The sequence below is a fragment of the Ictalurus furcatus genome, chromosome 19 (genome assembly GCF_023375685.1).
Source record: "Ictalurus furcatus strain D&B chromosome 19, Billie_1.0, whole genome shotgun sequence".
In the NCBI taxonomy this organism is placed as follows: domain Eukaryota; kingdom Metazoa; phylum Chordata; class Actinopteri; order Siluriformes; family Ictaluridae; genus Ictalurus; species Ictalurus furcatus.
In genome coordinates, this window is record NC_071273.1 from 4,152,085 (window position 1) to 4,164,460 (window position 12,376).

Below are 12,376 nucleotides of genomic sequence, written 5' to 3' on the forward strand. Positions count from 1 at the left end.
AGATAAATGATTTTTAAAAAAAATGTATCAGTTGAACCAATATTTAACTGTATTCTATTTAAATAACACAAGTACATGTAGCATCTGCTGTGTAGTTCATGTCAGATGATGATAATTACCTCCAACTACAACTGTAGTAGAAATATTTACTGGAGATTAACTGACTTTTTTGTAGATCTGAGTATCAGGACAGAGACTAGGTCAAAAAATGGTCGTTACAGTTATTACTGACATGAAAGAAAAACATCAAACAAATTAAACATCGTTCTTGTCTTCCCAAATAAGAACAGAAAATACTTAATAATAATATTAAATAATCAAAAGAAAATGATGACGTATAGCTTACATACTATAAGATATTAAATGACAATGCACAGAAATAATCATTTTTAAAAAAAGCACACTCCACATTCCACACATACCAAAAAGGGGTTAAATGCTGAGTTTCAGGCATGATCTCTCAGTCTCAGTTCTGTAGGTCTCTAGTTTGTGTCACGATGTACTGGAACCAAATCGTTTTGTGTTCTTGGTATGTGTTGTTTTGAGCATTCCTAATCACCCCACTTTTTCATCCTCTCTCTCTCTCTCTCTCTCTCTCTCTCTCTCTCTCTCTCTCTCTCTCTCTCTCGGTTCTTCTTCTTCTCTTATTATCTGGTAGACTAGACGTCTTGTAGTTCTTATATCACTTGAACATACATAATAGGTGTTTTGATTTTATCTGTGACCTGTTCCAATTGGCATTTATCATTCTTCATCAATATTTCAGTGTGTGTATATATACTATGTTTTCTGCATCATTAAACTAAGAAGCTTTCACTGGACAATGGTGTCGGTGTGACTTCTTCCTGGTAACAGATGAGAGGAAATCAGCCAGAGCAGGGTCCAAATTCTGGTTCTGTGAGTGGTATCGGAGAAAGAAGTTAACACGCAGCTTTTGTGCTGTACTCAAACTTAAGTGCAAAATGTGTTATCCACCATTTGCAACTGATTTTCCATTTTCCTAGAAAATTTTGTCTCCCTACAGTCCCTTTGGGCCCCTGGAATCATCCTCACCCCTGCCTTTATGCCACTACTTATTAAAGTTCCATTATGCAGCTTGGCTTAGCCCTCTGATTTACATAAAGTATAATCTTTTAAACATTGTGTGGGGTAAAATAGTTTGCTTAATTAGTCAGCTGCTACCCAGTACCATAGCTAGCACAATGCTTATAGATTCTACCTCCTGAAAAGCATGGCGGTGCAGCAGGTTGCCTCACCATCTCACAGCTCCAGGGTCCCAGGCTCTATCCTGAGCTCAGGTTAGTGTCTGTGGAGAGTTTTGCATGTTTTACCCGGGTCTCCATGGGTTTCCTCTGGGCACTCCTGTTTCCTCCCACCTCCAAAAAACATCTTAGTAGGTGGATTAGCTACACTAAATTGCCACTAGGAGTGTCCAATGTGTGTGTGTGTGTACATGGGAGGGCTATTCCTGGGATAGTCTATGTATCCACCACACACATGAGCATTATAAACCAGTTAATAAAAATGAATGAATGGGTTAATGTGCATGACGACTACACTGTAGTTTGGTGCCTAGTCCAAATCAATTCACTTCATCAAGCCACATCACACAGTGAAGAAGGTAACAATTCAGGCAACTGAAACTGTCTCCTCTGTCCTGTCTTTTAGCCATAGCGCACACAAACATGCTCTTTCCTGTTATCCTTTTGCATAAATTTACATAATTGAACTGAGATTAGCTCTAATTTATGCAGGCTCCTTACTTCTCTTTCAAGAAAGCATTTTTGTTTGAGTGCATTTGATAGGGATTCTTTTACATCTATATAAAGGCCATTGTGTACATACACTCTGAATACTGCACCACGCTGGAGCTTTGCTCGAGATCTCAGTCTGCAGGGTTTCATTGTTCTGTCTTTCCTGAAATAGCCCTGAGAATGGGAGCACACAAATTCCCATCATGCATATGGTGTAAATGTGGATGTGGAGGTTTTATGGTGGATTCTATGTTGGCATCAGTTGAGGAAAAATACCAAAAAACAACAATATAATGAAGTAATGCTGCCTTGGAAATGGGAACTATGTCCCCAGAATTACGTCACTTTCGACCTCTGTGTGTTTGAGCTACAAAATGTTGGGTACACGGACATCTCTATGTTCGTCTTTCGCTAGCAACAAGCTATCCAGGTACGTGTTTTGAGTAATTTATATTTTCCTCCTCAGAACTGTAAGCTGTAGTCAGTGTTATAGATTTAACAAGTGAATGAGTCTGAATGTTGATTGATCTAAAGCAACTTGTATACACATTAGAATGTATTTAAAGGTAAGAAGTGATGCTTTGTTTACTGTTTATGCTGTGAGCAGCCACGACATCGCTTGCTGAACTCAGGGGTTGAGGAGACTGTCCTGGGTTCCTGGGAGTAGGAATTCCAAGTTTGTTTTTTCCTAGTCTGAGGTTGGAAATTACGAGTAATGAGCTTAGTAGAAATAAATAATGAATTAGTGTACATATTTAAGTACAGGGTGCAAGAGTCCTGCACAATCATCCATCAATAAACAGTTCTGTTGCCCCACTGAGTAGGAACTTGTAAGAGGCACATGAAATAAATGCCACATGCCACTAGATGGTAAATGAGCAGAAGAAAAGACAGATGAAAACAGGTCACCTGTAGGGATGTTCAAGATTTACACTAGAGAGCATCTAAATTAAAAGTGTAGTAAACAGGGTATTATTGATCATGTTCTCACACCACATCTATGCACCGATTACGCTAGTCCACTTACACTCCAGCATTTTATCTCTGTTAAATTTGAATTGAATTTAAGCAAATGAAATATGCACAGTGATACTGTTCAACTGACTGAATCCAGCAGATGACTCCATAACCTCCAGAGGGGATTGAGCCTTCAACCCTGTACAATTTATGTATGAAATTTGTGTGGTATTTGAATGACATTCAAGCAGGTCATTGTCAGTAGTACTGACAAGCAGTAATATCAGCTCGACTTCAAACTCTCCAGCTTCATTCAGTGTGACACAAACTGATGCCTGTCACATTGGGTTACATCACCTGCCAGTTCTGCTTGTCTACTGCATATCCTATAGTTAATTATAACACTGTAACTTGATGACCTAATGATGTTCCATGTCCTACTGCCATGGCTACCAAAGCCTGGAAGCTTGTGTCATATGAATCTCGCATTATGGACATTATCTGGGCATGGATTTGCCTGCAGTCTGAGACTTAACAGAGCTTAAGCTGTTTTTGGAAAGTGCATGTCTTTAGGGTATCCATGTAGATCCATCAACAGCAGCAGAGAGTGAGTGAATGAAGGCAAATGGAGCAGGAGCAAACCAGATGGAGAATCTTCTAATTTATCTATTCATCAATTTTCTGTACCGCTTATCATACACAGGGTAACAGGGCGCCTGGAACCTATCCCACGGGACTCGAAGCACAAGGTTCTTTTTAAAGTTTCTCCCAAAATGTCCACAACCAGCCAACTCATCACAGGGCACGATCTCACACACTCTCAGCCTACAATGCATGTCTTTGGATGGGTAGGACACCTGGGTACCTGGAGGAAACCCCCAAAGCATGACGAGAACATGCAAGCTCCAGGCACGCAGGGCAGAGGCAGGGATTGAACCCCCAACCCTGGAGGTGCGAGGTAAACATGCTAACCACTAAGCCACCATGCCTCCTTATTGTACCTAAATTAAATGACTAAGATCAAACTAGATAGTCCTGACATAAAGTTTCTCCCAAAATGTCCACCAAACAGATTGGAGGTTGCACTTAAGATTAAGGCCTGCACTATTCCTTGAAGCACAGATATGTTTTTTTTGTTTGTTTGTTTTTTTGTTTTGTTTTTTAATAGAAAAACTATTAGATGGCCACTAGTGGACTTTCATCAATAAAAGAGAACTTCATCCTATGGAGTGTTTTGCCTTTTGATGTCAAAGCGAATCAGGCAGATTTATGTCTTTATGTTGAAAATATTTAGGAGGAGGAGCTTGACCAAACACTAAAGGGTGTAGTGGTGATCACAGATGTAATAGTGGGAGATGGCGCTTCAGTTGTCCATTGCTTTCAACTCACTGGACATATCCATAGGCCTTGAGGATCTGGTTGTACTGACTATTGTGAAGTCATGGCTTGAGGCAGCAGTGTGACTTTTTGGGCTGCTGTATTCCCTACACTCAAGCTACCCAAGGAAACTCATCATCCCTGCTGAAAAATACAATAGAAACCGTCACAGAATACCATAACAAACCATAAACTAACCATTAAAATCATTACCATTACCATTATTGGTTCTTAATGGTATCCACTATATGTTCTTCCAGAAAGTACTGTAGTTCAGACAAAGTCACTAAAAAAGTGAGATACATTCTGAATAGCTTTATTGGAAATGTTTCTATAGTGTTATATATATGTTATATGTTTTTGTAATTTAATATATCTATCTATCTATCTATCTATCTATCTATCTATATATATATATATATATATATATATATATATATATATATATATATATATATATATATACATATAGTTTTGTCAATGACAATGATTTAAATTGTTTTAAATTTTTTACATTTAAAACAGTACTAATTGCAAGGTTTTGTTGTTGTTGTTGTTGTTTGTTTGTTTGTTGATATTAAATATGCCATGTCAAACTTTTGCTCTTTTTTGTAATATTTTATTATTATTATTCATGTTTTGTTTTGTTTTTGTTTTTTTTGTTGTTGTTTTTTTTGACATAACTTATTTATTAGCCTAATTCTAACATATATACACCTATATACATTTCTGGAAGAAAGGCGTTTAACAGTTAATGTAATTGTTGTAAGAAGCTGTTTAGACTGAACAATTTTCTCTACAGTTCTTCCCTGAGAAAGAGAAGTATTTTAACATTTTTCATTAAAATATAGGAAGCCCTCGGTCAATACAAACACTTTCAGCACAGCGAGGTAAGTAACGCCACCGCCATCTAGTGGCCATGTATCACATTTACAGTTAGTCGTTACCTCCATCGTCATCACTCGGCGCCGGATGTAGCAGGAATGTGGTTGTGGTAGTAGCCGTGTCCTTGGTTCTATATGATAAGTTGCAACGTTACCACGAGCTGTGGATCATATTAAACATATTAAATTATAGCAGAAACTATTTTGCTGTCGTCCTGCTATGTGATTCTCATTGGTAAGTTTACTAAAACTGTTATTCAGACAGGATTCTGTTCTTCCTGTTAGCTTTTATTAACACTATGGGGGCTTAAAAGTTACACTCTCAGTTCAGATTTAGAAAGTGTTATTGAGACTACATTAAGTACAACATGACCAGATTGCATAGACAGGAAACGTTTTAACAGAAGATGTTCAACCAGTAAGTAATTACATAATGAAGGATGAAGATAAGCTCTCACCTTTGAACATAGAGTCCAGTGTCTGTTTTGTGTGGATATGTTGGCCTCCCTATACACTGTTGGGCCAGTGTTGGCTAGGTGGATTTAAAAATGGCTAAATATTAGTCAGCCCTGATGGCCTAAGATTGACCCAGTGGACAATATTACCCAAGATTGGGCCAACGTTGGCAAAGGTGCACTTTTCCTTATAAGCCTGCCTGTGTATAGTCGATGTATAGTTGGCTGACTATGTTGGCCCAATGTTGGCCCAATGTTGGCCCAATGTTGGCCCAATGTTGGCCCAATGTTGGCCCAATGTTGGCCCAATGTTGGCCCAATGTTGGCCCAATGTTGGCCCAATGTTGGCCCAATGTTGGCCCAGTGGACAATATTACATCGTACCATCATTGGCACCCAACACTGGCTTAACGGAATGGCTAACATTAGGTAATAACCTTAGGTAACTTCTGGTTACATTTAAATTTTTTTAATGATAAATGGACAAATCAAAACTTAATTGACCAATCCATTAAGAAAAATGATTAAAAATATATGAAGAAAAATGTACTTGTATTAATTTATCAAAAGATAAATAAAAGTGATCACCGACCCTGTTCCTGGAGATCTGCCTTCAGATACACTCCTGATTTAACATGCTGCTCCAGATAATCAGTTTAACGTGTGACTAAACTTTACCTGTCTTGGCTGCTCAACAAAACAGTAGATTAAATTTAAAAGTATAACTTTGCACTTGGGCGCACAGTGGCTTAGTGGTTAGCATGTTCACCTCGCACCTCCAGGGTCGGGGGTTCGATTCCTGCCGCTGCTCTCTGTGTGTGTGCGGAGTTTGCATGTTCTCCCCGTGCTGTGGGGGCTTCCTCCGGGTACTCTGGTTTCCTCCCCCAGTCCAAAGACATGCATGGTAGGCTGATCGGCGTGTCTAAAGTGTCCGTAGTGTATGAATGGGTGTGTGAGTGTGTATGTGAGTGTGCCCTGCGATGGACTGGCACCCTGTCCAGGGTGTACCCCGCCTTGTGCCCGATGCTCCCTGGGATAGGCTCCAGGTTCCCCGTGACCCTGAAAAGGATAAAGCGGTATAGAAGATGGATGGATGGATGGAACTTTGCTCTATGTGTACCTTAAAATTAGTTTTATAATGATAGTTTTATAAATACAGCTAATGAGTTGTGATTTATTCCACACAGGAGCCTCATTCTCACAGCGTATACAAGTTCATACAGGATTCACCGGGGAGCTATGAGCGCTCCAAACTCTAAGCAGAGGCAAGCCTGCTGGGGAGCGAGAGATGAGCTGTGGAAGTGCCTGGACCTCAACCAAGACAACGCAACCACCTGCGAGAACTATCGCAAAGAATTTGAGGCCAATTGTCCTGCTCAGTGGGTAAGTTTTAATGTACATTTGATCCAGTAGTTTAGTCTGTGATGGGTTTCTGTCTCTCTAGTGTGTTACGTCTTATCCAAAGAAACAGAGTGACCATATAAAACCATTAAATGTGAGGTACTATAGGTATGTCTGGATGCTCTCTCTCTCGCTCTCTCTCGCTCTCTCTCTGTGTGTGGTAAACGGATCAAAACCTCAAAAGTTCAGTTTATCTAGTGGGCAGTTCATTCGAATCGATTCAGAAAAATCCATTGAAATATCCATCACTATGAACTAGGACATTTGTTACTAACACAAGATCTGTATGCTATTCAGCTATATACTTTGGTATTATAGGAAAATAAACAACAACGGCCAGTGATTTATAGTTTTAATTTAATTTAAATTTTGCAAAATAGTTCCTGTTATCACTTATCTTATAACAGCTGTAAAAAACAGTTTGTTTACTTTTCTTTCTCTTGATGACAACGTCTCAGCTTGTCATGTTACAGAGAACCCAGAAAGGGCAAAATTCTTCTCTCTTGAAGTCTCTGAAGGTCTTATACCTGACTACTGACACTGGAGACGCCTTCCATAAATGTTAAATAAACAATACTTCACCATTTCAATATTAAACAGCAACATTTTAAAGCCCATTTATTATACAAGTTCCTGTGAATCTGTTACTATAGAAACAATGACTTATTAAAACAAGTGCGTTAATCTAAACCTTGCAGAACTACTGTCAAAGCTGCTGCTATAAACGAATATTCAGCTCTGAGATTTTAACAGTACTCTAGTGATTATTACATGGTGCAACAAGGTTGTGTTGACACGTGCATGTAAATGACTGCATACACTCGCTGTCCACTTTATTAGGAACACCTGTATATCTGCTCATTTATGCAGTTATCTAGGCGGCCAATCATGTGGCTCAGCACAATGCATAAAATCATGCAGTTAATGTTAACATTTCAGTTAGCGTAATGTGCTCATAATAGCTTCAGATTCTTGTTCTTGGCTGACAGGAGTGGAGCCTGATGTGGTCTTCTGCTGTTGTAGCCCATCCACCTCAAAGTCTGATGTTTGATGTGCATTCTCAGATGTTTTTCTACTCACCACAGTTCTAAAGAGTGTTTATTTGAGTTACTATAGATCTCCTGTCAGATCAGACCAGTCTGGTCATTCTCCTCTGATCTCTCTCGTCAACAAGGTGTATCAGCATGCAGACCCTCCACTCACAGGATGTATTTTTTGTTTTTTGCACCATTCTGTGTAAACTCTAGAGACTGTTGTGTGTGAAATTCCCAGGAGATCGGCAGTTTCTGAAATACTCAAACCAGCCCGTCTGGCACCAACAACCATGCCACAATTAAAATCACAGAGATCAAATTTTTTCTTCATTATGATGTTTGATGTGAACATTAACTGAAGCTCTTGACCTGTATCTGTATGATTTTATGAATTGTGCAGAGCCACATGATTGGCCGATCCGGATAACTGCATAAATGAGCAGGTGTTCCTATTAAAGTGGATGGTGAGTGTCTATGTGGATTTAAAAGTGAATCCAAATTGTCTCTGAGGCCCTCTAGTGGCTGACTGCCATACAGTTTTTAACACCGCCCATTCCCAGGTTGAATGGCACCCAGGCAGATTACTATTTTCAGTTCACATCTCCACAAATTATTATCGGGAACAGTGTTCTGTCGTTGTTACACATTCACTTGAACACGATATCTCGCCAAGTTTTTTTCCTTATCATAAATGTGTTCTATAAGAGTTATATATTTATAGGTAATAAATAAAAGTGCATGGTTGATGAGATGATTGACAGTTTTGAACATGACAGTCGAGTCATCAACACACATGTACTCTACAATACACACCTGAAGCTCTTGACAGATCTGTAACAAAGCCATGTCCTGTTCTGCTGGTGTAACAGACCCTCAGTGGGGACGTCTTTAGAGTTTTTCGGGTATGTTGTTCATTTTGATGTAAGCTGAAGCTCGTTATAGTTATATAATAACTAGCCATCATGAGTGAGCGTGGTGATTACATGCACCCAGGCAGCTAACATGTATATTTAGACTGTAAGACCTTAGTGAACACAGAGAGTAGATTGGTATGGTTAGCCAGTCTCTCCTTTTTAAACAAACTGCATTGCCAGAATGAGCAAAGGATAGAAGAGCACTTCTCCACTCAGATGCAGGTATCAGAGCTAGATGAAAATTATGGACAGCTGTGTTTTTTTTTTTTCCTCAAAAAAAAGCAACAACAAATATGTTTGAGTGTAAATGCTGACTGTTCTTTACCAGTATGGTATTTTCAGTTGGTACATTACATTAGTTATTTATACATACATTAAGATATATACAGTGGCCTCCACTAATATTGGCACCAGTGGTAAATATGAGCAAAGAAGGCTGTGAAATTTTTTTTTTATTATTGTTTAACCTTTTGATCTTTTGTTAAAAGCAGTTCACAAGAATACTCTGCTCTCATGGATATCAAACACACGTATGTACATATATATATATATATATATATATATATATATATATATATATATATATATATATATATATACGTATATGTATATGTATATATATATATATATATATATATATATATATATATATATGTATATATATATATATATATAAAACTTTGTTAAATATAGGTGTGCAACAATTATTGGCACCCTTTTAGTCAATACTTTGTGCTACCTCACGTTGCCAAGATAAGACCTCTAAGTCTTCTCCTATAATGCCTGATGAGTTTGGAGAATACATGGCAAGGGATCTGAGACCAGTCTCTCCAGATCCTTCACATTTCGAGGTCCACGCTGGTGGACTCTCCTCTTCAGTTCACCCCACAGGTTTTCTATGATTTTCAGTCAGGGGACTGGGATGGCCATGGCAGGACCTTGATTTTGTAGTCAGTAAACCATTTTTGTGTTGATTTTGATGTCAAGTCAAGTGGCTTTATTGTCATTGCAACCATATACAGCTCGTACAGTACACAGTGAAACGAAACAATGTTCATCAAGGACCTTGGTGCTACATAAAACCACAAGATGACACTGAACTAAATAAGATCTACACATTTTTAAATAAAGTGTACGTGCAAACGTGTGCAAACAACACAAGAAAGTACAGTAACTACTAAAACCGTAAGTGGCACAGTAAGTGACAACGTAGCACTGACCAGTACACAGTTTTAGTGTGGAAGTGTCTGATATAACAGGTAGTAGCAGCCAGGTAAAGTGTATAATAGTGACAAGAAATTAAATACGATCTTTTTTTTATAAGTACAGTAGCAGCAGAAAAATGCAGTCAATACTGAAGTGTACAAATATTGCAACGGGAGTGGGATCGTGTTCAGTTGAGAGTGTGAGTGTTTGTGTGTGTGAGTCCAATCTCGGAGTATTAAGGAGTCTGATGGCTTGGGAGAAGAAGCTGTCACACAGTCTGGCCATGAGGGCCCGAATGCTTCGGTATCTTTTTCCAGACAGCAGGAGAGTGAAGAGGTTGTGTGAGGGATGTGTGGGGTCATTCACAATGCTGGTGGCTTTGTGGATGCAGCGTGTTGTGTAAATTTCCTTGATGGAGGGAAGAGAGACCCCAATCTTCTCAGCTGTCCTCAAGGTGAACACCAAGGAATTCTTGGCGATCTCTACGGCGGAGCCATTGATGTTCAGTGGAAAGTGGACGCTCCGTTCTCTCCTGAAGTCAACAACCATCTCTTTTGTTTTGTCCACATTCAGAGACAGGATGTTGGCTCTGCACCAGTCCATTAGCTTCTGCACCTCCTCTCTGTATGCTGACTCTTCATTCTTGCTGATGAGACTCACCACGGTCATGTCATCGGCGAACTTGCTGATGTGATTCGAGCTGTGCATTGCTGCATAGTCGCGAGTCAGCAGAGTGAACAGTAGTGGACTGATGTATGTTTTGGACCATTCTGCTGGAATAATCTTCCTGCTGGAAGATCCAACCACGGCCCATTTTAATCTTTCTGGCAGAGGCAGTCAGGTTTTCATTTAATATCTGTTGATATTTGATAGAGTCCATGATGCCATGTATCCTAACAAAATGTCCAGGTCCTCTGGCAGAAAAACAGCCCCAAAACATTTTCTTTCCACCTCCATATTTAATCGTGGGCATGAGGTACTTTTCCATATGGCTACCTCTCTGTGTGCACCAAAACCACCTCTGGTGTTTATTGCCAAAAAGCTCTATTTTGATTTCATCTGATCATAGAACCCGATCCCATTTGAAGTTCCAGTAGTGTCTGGCAAACTGAAGATGTTTGAGTTTGTTTTTGGATGAGAGTAGAGGCTTTTTTCTTGAAACCCTTCCAAACAACTTGTGGTGATGTAGGTGACTTCAGATTGTAGTTTTTCTGACTCCAAGACACAACTAACTTCTGCAATTCTCCAGCTGTGATCCTTGGAGATTCATTTGCCACTCAGACCATCTTCACAGTGCGTTGAGACGATATAGACACACGTCCATTTCCAGGTTGATTCATAACATTTCCAGTTGACTGGAACTTCATAATTATTGTCCTGATGGTGCAAATGGACATTTTAAATGCTTCTGCTATTTTCTTATAGACACGCCCCATTTTGTGAAGCTCAACAACCTTTTGCTGCACATCACAGCTATATTCCTTGCTCTTACCCATTGTTATGAATGACTAATGGAATTTGGCCTCTGTGTTACCTCATATTTATACCTTTGTGAAACAGGAAGTCATGGTTGAACAATTTCCTGTTCCTATTCACCCAGGAGTACTAAAAAAAAGTTAAATAAATATCAATGGGAATATACTTCAGATCTATTTTTCTCATATGAATTCATAGGACTGCCAATAATTGTTGCACACCTATATTTAACAAAGATTTTATTTTATAAACCTGTGTTGTGTTTGCAATTGTTTGATATCCTTGACAGCAGCATATTTTCTTTGAAAATTCTTTGAATAAATGTCAAAAGGTTAAACAATACAAACAATTCTTCACAGCCTTCTTTGCTTCTATTTACCAAGGGTGCCATATTAGTGGAGGGCACTGATTTTATTTATATATATATATATATATATATATATATATATATATATATATATATATATACACACACACACACACATATATATATATATATATATATATATATATATATATATATATATATATATATATATATATATATAGATGTGTGTGTGTATGTATGTATGTGTGTATATATATATATATATATATATATATATATATATATATATATATATATATATATATATACATATACACATATATATAAAATGTATTTATTTTCATTAATATCCTGTTGCGAAGTGCTTATGTACAGTGATGTGCATTATTTTCTATTGACAGGTGAAGTACTTCAACAAACGAAGGGACTTCCTGAAGTACAAGGAGAAAATTGAGAAGGATGGATTTGAACCAGCTAAGGAAGCGCCAAAATTATAGATCATTGAAAAGATCTATATTTGAACTGCACAAAGCCAACACTGGAGTCAATAAAGGATCCTAGATTGTCTTCCATGGTCATTTCTGACTAGT

General features: G+C 38.4%; 1 protein-coding gene across 1 annotated transcript; it reads left to right on the forward strand.

Moving 5' to 3' along the window:
• The first annotated feature begins 4,661 nt into the window (after positions 1–4,661).
• Positions 4,662–12,353, forward strand: LOC128623523 (cytochrome c oxidase assembly factor 6 homolog). Its single transcript, XM_053650619.1, has 3 exons — positions 4,662–5,207; positions 6,615–6,810; positions 12,188–12,353. Exons 2-3 carry the CDS (start codon positions 6,667–6,669, stop codon positions 12,281–12,283), a joined length of 240 nt encoding a protein of 79 aa, XP_053506594.1. The 5' UTR covers positions 4,662–5,207; positions 6,615–6,666; the 3' UTR covers positions 12,284–12,353.
• Positions 12,354–12,376: the final 23 nt, after the last annotated feature.

Coding starts and splice junctions, on each gene's coding strand:
- LOC128623523 (XM_053650619.1), top strand. CDS start 6,667: ATGAGCGCTCCAAACTCTAAGCAGAGGCAAGCCTGCTGGGGAGCGAGA. Junction 6,811..12,187: donor CCAATTGTCCTGCTCAGTGG/GTAAGTTTTAAT, acceptor TTCTATTGACAG/GTGAAGTACTTCAACAAACG.